Here is a 13305-nt window from a genome sequence, read left to right as displayed (position 1 = left end):
TTCTGATGCCAAGGGTCCAGGAGTAGAAGAGGCAGCTGCCGCTTTTAATGGCACTGAGCCTGGGCAGGCAGATAATACAGGGTAAATGAACAAAGTCTTACGTATTCGAAATGGTGCTGTGAAGGAAATGAAAGGTCACTGGTAGGGGATGGTAGTTCAGCTCAGTTCAGTCGCTCAGTCGTGTCCGACTCTTTGTGACCCCACGGACTGCAGCACGCCAGGCCTCCCTGTCCATCACCAACTCCCAGAGCTTACGCAAACTCGTGTCCATTGAGTCAGTGATGCCATCCAACCGTCTCATCCTCTGTCCTCCCCTTCTCCTCCCTACTCGATTTAACGTAGATGTAATCCCACACTTCAGATCACTTTCCGAAGGGTGATGGGGGCAGCTGACGCCTATGAGTAGCAGCACCTCGAATTCGGAGCCCTGCTCCAATCCACACCCCATCAGACCAACCACATCTTTCTTTCAGTTCACTCTGGCCTCTGTCTCATGCCTGGTGTTAATAGGTGATAACTGGCAGAAAGAATGTGACAAAAGGGATGTTTCACGAGTTAGAACTGTCTCAGTGGGGTGCTCTTTCTTTCTGTATTAAACCTTGATTTGCTCCAGTCACCTGGGACCTTTTTGACTGAAGAGCGGCTGATAAATCATGGACTGTCTCCTCCCCACCCCTTCCCTGAGCCCAGCAGACAGCACAAGGGGAAGCTCTGTAGCTGCTTGTTCTCTCCTGCTAATGAATTGCTCAGGAGCTCGGGGCCACCTCCAGACATGACTCTCCAACCTGTTTCTTCAGGCTGAGGACTCCTGTTTTCCTCCTCCAGAGCTGTTTCCTCAAGTATTCAGCTAAGGTAGAGAAGTGAATATGGATGTAGCTATGGGCACATGAAACTCTGGTCTGTGGCCGGCCTCCCAGTGGAGCCTTCACATCCTCAGAAGCTTCATCCCTTTGGGATGCTTTATTATTATTGGCAGAGTGGCCAGACCTTGCCAAACAAACTAGCCGATGCCTGCGCTGGTTCTCGGCTAAGCAGCCCCTCCCTTCCTTGCTCCCAGCCCCCTCCTCTCTTCAGTTCCAATTGTCAGCAAGGCTTGGCACGGTCCAGGAAAGGTAGGTGACACCTCAGAGATGTGGATGTGACCAGAGGGGCAGGCGTAATCCCAAAAGGAGGATGAAACCAACCCAGAATTTCTCCTGGTGGCGGTAATATCAGATCCATGAGGAGAGTTTGGAAAGGAAATTTGAGTTTCTGTTAGAGAAACAAAAACATGATGTTAAAAGGAGAGAGAGAGAGAGAAAAGGCATGTTTAGGACAACAAGAGAGGAAGACCCCAGAACGGGCCTCCTTTGATGCATGTTCTAGTTTGAGCCTGGAAAAAGGAAGCAATGTAGCAGTTTAGGGGTGGGGTCTGTGTGTGTGTGTGTGTGTGTGTGGTGATTTCCACAATTGCATGTATATATTAGCTGCTACCTTATGTAGATGAAGAATTGCAAGACTCGCTGTTCACCTAAGGGTCTGCAGAAAAACCAATTTGATTAGAAGACTCTCGGGGCAGAGATGGAGAAGGAAATGGCAACCCACTCCAGTATTCTTGCCTGGAGAAACCTGTGGACGGTGGAGCCTGGTGGACTGCTGTCCATGGGGTTGCACAAAGTCAGACACGAATGAAGCGACTTAGCATGCATGCATGCATTGGAGAAAGAAATGGCAGCCTACTCCAGTGTTCTTGCCTGGAGAATCCCAGGGACGGAGGAGCCTGGTGGGCTGCCATCTATGGGGTCGCACAGAGTTGGACGCGACTGAAGTGACTTAGCAGCAGGGCAGAGACCTTCTTATTCTCCTTTGTATTCTTCCATTGTCCCCTGAGCCTGCTTCAGGAGTGTGTACCTAGCATGTACTCACTGACTGGTGTTTTAATTGATTTTTCAATTGGAGGAAAATCACTTTACAACATTGTGATGGTTTTTGTCCTACAACAACACGATTACACATATATCGCCTCCCTCTGCTCCCCTCACCCCACCCCTCTAGATCATCAGAGTGCCTGGCTGGGTTCCCTGTGCTATATAGCAACGTCTCAAGCCTGTTATACGGAGTGAAGTAAGTCAGAAAGAGAATATGGTATGTTAACTCACCAATTGTTGATGAATGCGGTCGGCCTGGGACTTCATTAAGATGAGAAAGATTTCCCACGGGTCCACTCCCAACTCACCCCACCCCCCGTGCCACCATCATATGATTGATGACTGTTCCCTTGGAGCCAACTGCTTTTCTAAAGCAGGTTCTACTGCCCTCCTAGCATTTGATCTATCTGAGGTTTAAGTTGAAAAGCAACAACTCCTTTTGGCACCAGATACCTGATAAATAAAAACTCCTAGACTTAGTTAGCCTGAACTAGCGCAAGTGGCTGTGTTCTGTGTAGGATTTGCTTTAGGTTTGGGGAGCTCTTGAGAATTTTGCCCAAGGCATGGTCTGACCCCTGCCTTTGGAGGCTAGTATCCTGGCCCTTGGTGGAGTTGCTGAGATCAAATGTTTCCTGAACAACCTCGTGTTAATGCCACCCTGGAGAAGGAAATGGCAACCCACTCCAGTATTCTTGCCTGGAGAACTCCATGGACACAAGGAGCCTGGCAGGCTACAGTCCATGGGGTTGCAGAGAGTAGGACACGAATGAGAAACTAACATAACATAACATATTGAGAGTTTTGCCCGAGGCATGGTCTGACTCTTGCCTTTGGAGGCTAGTATCCTGGCTCTCGGTGGAGTTGCTGAGATCAAATGTTTCCTGAACAAGCTCACATTAATGCCAGTGAAGCAGCAGCAAATAAATTCCTGGAATTGGGGGAACGGCTAGAAGTCTGTTATTGTGTGTCTCCTTTTAACGGGGCGTGACGGAAAAGAAGAAAAAAGTCTTGAGTTGTAGCTGTCAAGGCTCAAGCTTTCATCTTTTGGGAAGGCGGAGAGGAAGAACCAGCATTTCTGTGTCTACTGTGAACCAGACCCCCTGTATATATACATGGCATCATCTTTAACCCTCACAGTGATAAGTGGTCAGTAACGTCATTCATTCGCCAGCTGGGAAAGCAGGCTTGGAAAGGTAAGGCCAGCATGGCACAGGGAGCATCTGGCTGTGTTGGCATTCAAATCCGGGTCTGTCTGCCTCCAAACCCTACGATCTTCCTTCCCATTTCCTGAAGCAAAATGGTGGAGAATTTAGTGTTGAGTGCTGGCGATTGCAGGAATCTATATGTGAGACCCAAAGCCACATCCACCCTCCTACTGTCTTTAGTTCAACTCACCACCCCTGTTGACATTGTGAAAGAAAGTGAAAGTCACTCAGTTGTGTCCAACTTTTTGCGACCCCATGGACTGTAGCCTGCCAAGGTCCTCTGTCCATGAAATTGTCCATGCAAGAATATTGGAGTACATAGCCATTCCCTTCTCCAGGGGATCTTCCCAACCCAGGGATCAAACCCAGGGCTTTCTGCATTATAGGCAGATTCTTTACCTGATGACGCTGACTTTGGGCAAATTGCTTTAGCCTGAGTGACTTCAGCTGCCTCCTCAGAAAAAGAGAACACAGCTGCATTCCTGGCCATCTTTCAGGGATGGTCAAAAGGAACAATTAATAATGAGCATGATTGAAATCCTGTAGGAAAGTTCTAGAACATTTAGACAGGGCAATGCAAACAGGTTCTCCTCCCAGGGATTTTTTTTCTCTTTCTTTCTCATCTGAAGATGTATCTTTACACTTATGTCCTTCATCAGATTGTCAGGTGTCTGTTATGTGATAGGCACTAAATTAGATTCTGGGAAGACCAGACTGGGTCCCTACCCCCTTGAAGTTTTAATCTAATGAAGATGTAAAAATAAGCATATAAACAAGAAGATAAATAGATAACCCAATCTCTGGTTAAAGACCAAGAAGAAAGTCCAGAGTACCAGGAGAGGAAATGAGACAGCCCCATACTGTGTCTGCTTAGAAAATCCCTTCAATGCTCCCTAAGAAATGATTAGCTGTGATCACCTCTGGGGAAAGTGTGGTGTGGCCCCAGCATGGGAGCAAGTGTGGCTTGTCATTGTGCCCTTCCCTACTCTGTGAATTTCTTTTACCATAATTACATATCATTTGTATAATTTATAAAAAATACTAGTTACATAGAACACTGGTGTCAGATAAATCATGATCTTAAGGACTGGTGGTCCCGTGGTTAACTGTCCGCCTGCCAATGCAGGGGACACCGGTTAGATCCCTGGTTGGGGAACTAAGATCCCACAGGCTGCATAGCAACTAAGTCTGTGCTCTGCAACTAGGGAAGCCAGTGCAATGAGAAGCCCGTGCACCACAGCAAAAAGCAGGCCCTGCTCACTGCAACTAGAGAAAGCTCATGCACAGCAGTGAAGACCCAGAACAGTCATCAATAAATAAATACATTTCCAAAAAACATTTTGATCTCAGGAAGCCTTGTTTTTCTTCATTGTCAACAAGGAACTGTGAAAAGGTCAGTACAGCCCTGTGTTAGGTGTATTCGTGGAGTCAAATTAAAGCAAAGAACATCACCATTTCCATTTGGGAGAAAAGTGAGAAAAGGCTGAGGAGACTTAGCTGCCCTCTTGAGTCCGGGCCTCCTTCCATGAGAATGAGCTGGCTCATTGACTTTTAAACTCCAGAAAGAAACACGTCCATCTGCCAGGAACTTGTCACAGTCAGTCTGGTTACCCTTGAGAAATGGCAGCCAGTAAGTTCCTATTAATTAAACAGGCAGTATCAAGAGGACTAAAATCTATGATTCTAAACCTGCGGAAATTAAAATGAGGCGAGGGAAAAGTAGAAAAGCTGTAAAACTGGGCAAGAAATGAGAGTGTGGCCTTTGACAAAAGCCAGTGGTGATAAAACTCACAAGGCAAGAATTTTAAAAGTGGAAGGATTGAATTAACAGACAGCCACAGAAGGAAAAGGTGCCAAACAGCCTTCTCTCAGCATTGAGTTGGGGACCGTAAGACTTCCTTTTTTAAGCCAGTAATTGCAATAGGGACACATTTTGCTTTCCTGTCATTGAATAAAGAGAGTTGGCTGTTAAATTAAAAGCCTCAGATGGCTAAAAACCACATCAGAGGGGGAAATATCTGCGTCATACAAAATGCCGTGGTCCCAGAGGCACAAGCGGTGTAACTGTCCTGTGTATCTATATATATAGCTCTTCTCAGAAGAGGGCAAACCAGCTTCCTTCTTGGAACTTCTAGACAAATTCTCTGGCCTTTTGGTTCTCTTTCTCATTCATCTTCTTTGTCCCTCTCATTTGGGCTTCAAATCTGAGGTTTCCAAGTTGTAACTACATCTAAGAAATGGCCAGCCTCCTAGATAATTGTGCCGCTATAAGAAGGGTGGTTGCCTCTGGAAGGTCTCAGACTCGTAAGTTTCTCTTTCCTGTTTTAAGTCAATGCACTGTTGTTCTAATTGTTTCATTTGTCATATTAAGTACACTGTAATTATTTGAAAGTGGATTTGTTTATGGCTTGGAATTGTCTGTGCCCGTCATTAGAATACAGAACTCCAGTTTGTTCTTTATTCAAAGACAGATCTTGTAGAGTTCTTATTATTGTTGTATTTAGAAGTAGCCCCACCAACAGTGTTCTGGCCTGGAGAATTCCATGGACTGTATAGTCATGAGGTCGCAAAGAGTCGGACACGACTGAGTGACTTTCATTTTCACCAACAGTCATGGTTTCAGTAACAAGAAAGATTTGAATTTGATATGTTTGACTGACATCATTTTGTGAATGGAAATAATGTCAAAGCTGTGTAACTGCAGCAACTAACTGCCCTGGTTTGTAGGGGCCTGAGGTGGTTCCCAGAATGTGGGATTTTGTGTGAAGATGGAATGGTCTTGGGCAAGCCAGGAGAAGTTGATCACCCTATTAATGCTTAGTGACATGCTTAATTCTCTCCCAAACCCTCCTCACAAAAACCACTAAGAAACAGGCATTAGTCCCCCTTTCAGATAAGGGAGCTAAGATTCAGAGGTTAAAGCAATGTCTTGTACAGCTTGTTGTTTAGTTGCTAAGCCATGTCCAACTCTTTTGTGACCCTGTGGACTGTAGCCTGCCAGTCTCTTAAGCCAACTAACAACAAAGCCTCATGCCAAATCCAGGTCTATCTGGCCCCCAAAGCTTGTCCTTTGAACATCTTCATTGTCAGGCTTTTGATCCACAGATTTAAGAAATTACCCCATGGACTTCCCTGGTTGTCCAGAGGCTGGGACTTAGGGCTCCCAATGCAGGCGGCAGGTTCAATCCCTAGTCAGGGAACTAGATCCCACCTGCCTCAACTGCTGCCGTTAAGATTCCATGTGCCACCACAAAGACAGAAGACTCAGCACAACTGAATAATATTTTTTTTAATTGCTCCAGTGTACCTGAGATGCAAACCATACATATTCTGCAGTTTTTCGGGGAATGACTGTTTTGTAGCCTTTAGCTCTTAAACAGGCTGAAAAACTAACGATCATCCAACTATTAAATGTTTGCTTGGATTTTTTTAAACTTATGAAGGCAGACTGAACCATGGAGCAAGAGCACTTTCTGTGTAGAATTTTTAATAACTTTGTGAAACCTTGCCAATAACTCTAAAGAAAAGCAGTTCTACAGTTCAGAAAGTTTACATTTCCATTCTGGAAAGCTCTCTTACTGCCTACTGGTTTGATGGGAATGCCGCCCTCCACTTGGCTCATTTCAAATAAGGCCTCTGTGTCTCTTCTCCATGCCGCAGTCCTCTAAGCTTTTATGCAATAACACCCAAAATGGAAATCAGATGGAATCAGCCTCATAATCACTACCGTTATATTTTGGAAACAAAAATGGTTGTGGGACTCTATGGGTTTTCTGCTTTTAGGGAAAAAATAAACACATAAAAGTCACTGCTAGGCCATAGTGCCAGTTCAGGCTTGGAGGAGCTAAGTAAAAAGTGAAAGTATTAGTCGCTCAATTGTGTCTGACTCTTTGCGACCCCATGGGCTATAGCCCACCAGGCTCCTCTGTCCATGGAATTCTCCAGGCAAGAATACTGGACTGGGTAGCCATTCCCCTCTCCAGGGGATCTTCCTAACCCAGGGATCAAACCTGGGTCTCCTGCATTGCAGGCAAATTCTTTACCATCTGAGCCACCAGGGAAGCCCCAAGTACAAGACTAAATTCTTAGTACTGACTACTGATCATTAAAGAAAGGGTACATTCTCAGATATGTGGTGCTTATTCATTCATTCACCCATTTATTCAACCAAGGTTAAATTGAAGGTCTTCTATGTCTCAGACTATGCTAGGTGCTGGGAACTTGTTGAGGAAAACAATGATATCCTGTCTCATGAAATCAATGAATAAGGCTTAAGTTGCATATAGTCAAAATGATCGGTAAGCATCCCTCAAATTACCCATGAAGTATTATCTTAGGTCAGGTTCCCTGGAAGCAGAGCTTGACATGAGGATTCTTGTGCAAGTAAAGCATAATCTTTACTGTGAGTAAAAAGCATAGTCTCAGGTGAAACCCTGAAGGTGGTGGGATGCAGGGTGGGGCAGAGGACCAAGTTCTGCAAATACTGAGCTCAGCTGAAGAGTTGTGGTTGCAGCCTCAGCCTGACCCCTCAGGGAGCTCCAGAGTGTGAATGGCATCCTGGATTTATACCCCCTTGAGGCAAAAGGGCCAGTCTTTATATTCCCCATAATCAGGCATTAGCTTTGGGCTACCTCTAGAAATTCAGGTATAACCTGTTTGGTATTTCTGGGTGAGGTGGCTCCAGTCAGATGAGGGCAATTCTCAAAAGAAGGGTGCAGCTCTGAGTGATTAGCAGCCAGAACTCAAAACAGTTGAGGGATGGAGGCACCAGCCAAGCAGAGAGCATCTGAGAGCAGCATCGCCAGCAGCCACTACACAGGATTTATGCAACGTGTTCAGTTCAGTTCAGTCACTCAGTTGTGTCTGACTCTTTGCGACCCCATGGACTGCAGCACACCAGGCCTCCATGTCCATCACCAACTCCTGGAGTCCACTCAAACTCATGTCCATCGAGTCGGTGATGCCATCCAACCATCTCATCCTGTCGTCCCCTTCTCCTCCTGCTTTCAATCTTTCCCAGCATCAGGGTCTTTTCAAATGAGTCAGTTCTTCGCATCAGGTGGCCAAAGTATTGGAATTTAAGCTTCAACATCAGGCCTTCCAGTGAACATTCAGGACTGATTTCCTTTAGGATGAACTGGTTGGATCTCCTTGTAGTCCAAGGGACTCTCAAGAGTCTTTTCCAACACCACAGTTCAAAAGCATCAATTCTTTGGCGCTCAGCTTTCTTTATAGTCCAACTCTCACATCCATACACGACTACTGGAAAAACCATAACGTTGACTAGACGGACCTTTGTTGGCAAAGTAATGTCTCTGCTTTTTAATATGCTGTCTGGGTTGGTCATAACTTTTCTTCCAAGGAGTAAGCATCTGTTAGAAACCTGCATTTCATCTGTTTAAATACAACAGGGCAGTTATCCAGTGAGGCAACAGGCCACCACTTCTTAGGATGCACTGCAAATGAAATCATTGGCTTATGTTCAGGGACCATGTTGTATGAAAAAGAGATTTCTACCTACACTAGACTCACACCCAGAATGGGGAGATGCTCATGCCGTGAGAGATGCTCTCACACATCTGAGACTTGTTTTCCAGGAAACCGGCTCTGAGATGTCATCCTGTGGGATGTTCTTTGGGAAGTCAGCGCTGCAGGAGAGGGGGCTGGAAGCAGGAGTGGGGCAGAGGAAGTGGAGCCACCGTGCGGCTCTGACCACAGCCTCCATGACCCCACCCCACGAGGAGCCCTGGAGCTAAATGGCTGGTCAGGGCTGGCCTGCTTTGGGTCAGATAGCTAGGCATTTATACCCCTGCGGCACCCTCTCGTTGGGCCACCTCGGGGAAGGAGGGCCTGGGGTGAGGGGACTTTCTGCAGCTGAGGCCTCCCTGAAGAGACAGCTGGAGGCTGTTTGATGGCTGCACTCTCTGCAGCTGGGCAGAGGGTCTCCCTGGCGTGGGGGTTGGGGGCACACACATCTCTCTGTCCAACATGGTGACAACTTGGGAGGCCAGTCTGTTGCTCACTTGACGCAGGTGATCACTAAGAAGAATAGGCACAGAATTACCCTCCCCCAGACCCCCGACTGGTTAAGATTGTCTTCTCTTGAGGGGAAATGTGAGGATTGTGCACATATGCTTTAGGAATCTACAATTTAGTCAGTGCCTTAGTATTTAATATGAATTCTGGATTTTCATCATTGGTGTGTCTTCGTTTAGAAGTGGATAATCTACAGATTTAGAGAACACACTTGTGGTTACCAGTGCAGACAGGTAATGAGGAAGGGGTGCAATAATAGGGTTTTGGGGGAAAAATGATTATTGTAGGATTATATGAAATCATGTGTATGAAACTTTCGAAAATGAGCTCCTTGGACAGCGAGGAGATCCAACCAGAGCATCCTAAGGGAGATCAGTCCTGGGTCTGATGGACTGATGCTGAAGCTGAAACTCCAATACTTTGGCCACCTGATGCAAAGAGCTGACTCATTTGAAAAGACCTTGATGCTGGGAAGATTGAGGACAGGAGGAGAAGGGGACGACAGAGGATGAGATGGTTGGATGGTATCACCGACTCAATGAATATGAATTTGAGTAAACTCTGGGAGTTGGTGATGGACAGGGAGGCCTGGCATGCTGCAGTTCATGGGATTGCAAAGAGTCAGACACGACTGAGTGACTGAACTGAGCTGATGGAATTTAAAGAATCTTTCATTTAATTAAAAAATTGAAGAAAAAAAGAAGTGGATAATTTATCCTATTTTCTACTTATAATTCTTACCAGGTCTTTTTTTTTTTTTCTTATTTTGGTTAGTGACAGGCATTGTATCTTATATTCATTACCTTAGTTAGTGCTTATAATCACCTTATGAGTTAGGTACTATTATTATCTTCCATCTTACAGATGAGGAAACTCATCTAAGGGTTAGAGAGGTTAGGAAAAAACTTGCCTACAGTGAAATTATAAAGTCAGTGCTCAAACCAAAGTCTGTCTGACTCCAAAGCTCAAACCCTTAGCTATTCCACCAAAGCCAACTGTGAAATCTCTCACATTGCCCTTTGATGGACCTTTGCTAATAGTTTCATTCATTCCTTCAACACTGCTTTGCCAAGCATCTCTTATGCCAAGCTCTGCACTAGGGTGGTAAAAGAGATTCAACAGAGCAGCCTATGAAAAGGAATATACGTGCACGTGTCCTTATGAGTTATTCTTCCTGCCTCTGTGTGTATGTGTGTGTGTAACAACTTCAAGAGATTAATGCCAGTATGAGGACCTTTGGATATTTCCTAGTAACTCAATTCACTGCATTAAACTTTTTAACAGGCTAAAAGGGACACTAAGCGGACGTCTGCAAAAGAAGTCACCATTAATGTCGCAGACAGCATCCGACAAGTGGACAGAAGTTGAAGAATCACAAAGAACTGCATCAACTAGCAGAGTGTTCCCCCAGCTGAAGGGCAGAGGGACTTACTTCGTACCCATCACATCCTGGATATCGTCAAGGAACCTTGAAGAAGAGGTTGCCCTTGCTGCGTGGGAGCACGGCCAAGGGCTTTGGGATGCTGTCTTCACCTGTTGAGACATTCTCAGCCTCCTGTATATCACATAAATGCACTGGCACAGTATTCCCATAGGGTAATAAACCACAAATATGTGTTCAGTTTGCCTCTTGTAACTCCTGCAGTGTGGTCTGATAGAAAAAGGGTGAGCAAAAGCCACGGGCCAGTTTAGGGAACAGAAAAGTAGGAGGGGTAGGTTTCCGGCTGAGTCAGTTCTGTGCTCTCCTGGCCACGGTAGTATGCCCTGCTTAAGGCCAACTTATTCCTTCATTCTTCCTTTTTTAAAAATACTACATCACAAAGCTTACTTAAAAGCTGGCTTTCACCCAACTTTCTTGAATGAGGAATCAAGAAACAGGAAAACTGTTACTCTTGTTTCCTTAGCTCAGCATGAGACAGATTCAGATCCATTTTTATATGAACCAACCCCACCAACAGCCAGCATGTCCCCAGGAGGCCTCAGTGATACAGTCACACCCATTTCTCTCTCACCTGTCTTCAGCATCCCCCCAGGCTGGGGTCCACATCAGCCTCTGAACAACAATGTTACAATTTTGGTCACTTCAGATGCCCTCAGGGCTCTGCAGATGTTGCATTTTTCCAGTTTTTCACTTAGCTTGTTCTTTTGAGTATTTTTTCCCCCCAGTAAAACCTTTGGCCCAATCGAAGAGTGGGCTCACAAGAGGGAGAAAATCTGGGACCTTTTGGCTTCCCTTAGGCCTCTTTGCACAGCTCAGGACTGTGTCATTTGGTATCTGCAAAGAAATCCTTTTAGAAGTTAGTACCTGGTTGGTGTGAAGTCACGTGGGCTTTAGATCAACATGTACTCTGTTAGAAGTCAAGTAGCTGAGGGGGTAAATAAAAAAAATTTTTTTGATAGGAATAAAATTTTCTAGCATTTCTTTAAACATGTTAAGTGGATGTATTTTCCTCCAAAATAATATAGCCTGATTTTTAAAGGACTGTCAACATGCCTGAGGTTGGGAAAGGCAGGACTAAAGTTGTACTGAATGATACCAATAAACTCCGTGTTTAGCAGAAATGCGCAGTCTGATGGTGTATGTTTATCTAACATAGTCCAGAGAATTGACACGAGCTGGCTAAAAATTCAGATCCTTGGCCTCCTTACCTGCCAGCTATGTTATTCCTCAAACACAAGCAGGCAGTGTCCTTCCTCCCTTCAGTGGATTGTATATTTATTCACTAAACATTAAATGACAACGCTGTGTAAGGCAGATGCTGAGAGATTTAGAGTCTGGCCAGTCACTGCTGTGGCCTTCCCAGGTGGCGCTAGTGGTAAAGAACCCACTTGCCAATGCAGAAGATGAAGAGACACGGGTTCAATCCCTGGGTGGGGAAGAGCTCCTGGAGAAAAAAAAAAAAATGGCAACCCACTCCAGTATTCTATCCTGGAGAATCCCATGGACAGAGGAGCCTGATAGGCTGTGGCCATAGGGTCACAAAGAGTCAGACACAACTGAAGTGACTTAGCACACATGCATGAAGTCGCAGTTGTATATCCTAAATCTGACAGTGAACTTAATAAGTAGGAGGCTGGTTTAGACGCTGAGATATATGTGGTGTGAATTGCTCTGTGAAATATATAACCTCACTTTTATAGTCAAGCTAGGTTTCTCCCAAACTCCAGATCTGGGCTTCCTTCTGATCACTCTACAAGACTCCATCATTCACAAAACTACAGTTTTCCCAAGTCTTTATCATTTTGTGATTCTTTGAGAAAGGGCTTTTAGAGAACTTCAGGTTCTGAAACTTTTAGAAATAATAATAAAGCAAAACCTGTGACTCTGGCGTCCCCTCTGGCATTACTCAGCAGGAGCCACCCACTGCCAAAGTTTGGCGTTCGTCCACCCACTGCCAAAGCTTGGCGTTCGTCCACCCACTGCCAAAGCTTGGTGTTCATCGACCTTGCAGATTCAAGGGCTCATGCGCGGTGTTTCTGTGCAAGGTGCTCCTGCACCAGTCACCCTGCCAGTCGCCAGCTAAGCCCCCTTCCTCTTTGCAACCTTGTTTTTTGCGTCACTTAACTATTGTACATTGTTTGGAATTTATTAACTTGAGAGGGTGTCTCTGGTTTATCTAGAAACTGTTTCCACTTCTGGGGGAGAGGGGAATGAAGGGCAATCTTTCCGGCTCCAGAACAATCTGGATCTCACCCAAGACCAGAAGTTAAACCTTGTTACTGGAAATGCATCTGGCAACTTTTTCAGGCATCTGTGATTCAGGAAGATTCTTACTGTCCTGTTACTGTAACACTTTCTATTGCAAAGTTTGTGTCAATAAAGTCATGGATTTCAAACACATGGACTGTTACAGAGAATCTTTACTAGAATCCTAAATTTGTATACATAGCTGCTTAGTTATCTTGTTTCTTTTAAACAAAGGGCTTTGGGTTTCCCTGGTGGCTCAGTGGTAAAGAATCCGCCTGCCAGTGCAGGAGACCTGCGTTCAATCCCTGATCCGAGAAGATCCCACATGCCTTGGAGCAACCAAGCCTGGAAGCCCAACTCCTGAGCCCACGTGCCACAACTGCTGAAGTCTGAACACTCTAGATCTCGTGCTGAGCAACAAGAGAAGCCTCTGCAATGAGAAGCCCTCGCGCCGCAACTAGCAAGTGGC

The 13305-nt window shown here is 45.4% G+C and overlaps 1 protein-coding gene across 1 annotated transcript in view; it reads left to right on the top strand.

The window, feature by feature from the left end:
• Positions 1-12975, top strand: part of BAALC (BAALC binder of MAP3K1 and KLF4) — an 84985-nt gene extending 72010 nt beyond the window's left edge. The window contains exon 3 of the mRNA XM_061123630.1: positions 10433-12975. Coding sequence (XP_060979613.1) covers positions 10433-10516 — 84 coding nt within the window. The 3' untranslated portion in view covers positions 10517-12975. The remainder of the gene's footprint in view (positions 1-10432) is intronic.
• The last annotated feature ends 330 nt before the right edge of the window (positions 12976-13305 follow it).

The sequence above is a fragment of the Dama dama genome, chromosome 21 (assembly GCF_033118175.1).
Source record: "Dama dama isolate Ldn47 chromosome 21, ASM3311817v1, whole genome shotgun sequence".
Lineage (NCBI taxonomy): Eukaryota > Metazoa > Chordata > Mammalia > Artiodactyla > Cervidae > Dama > Dama dama.
This window is presented reverse-complemented; position numbering and strand designations above follow the sequence as displayed.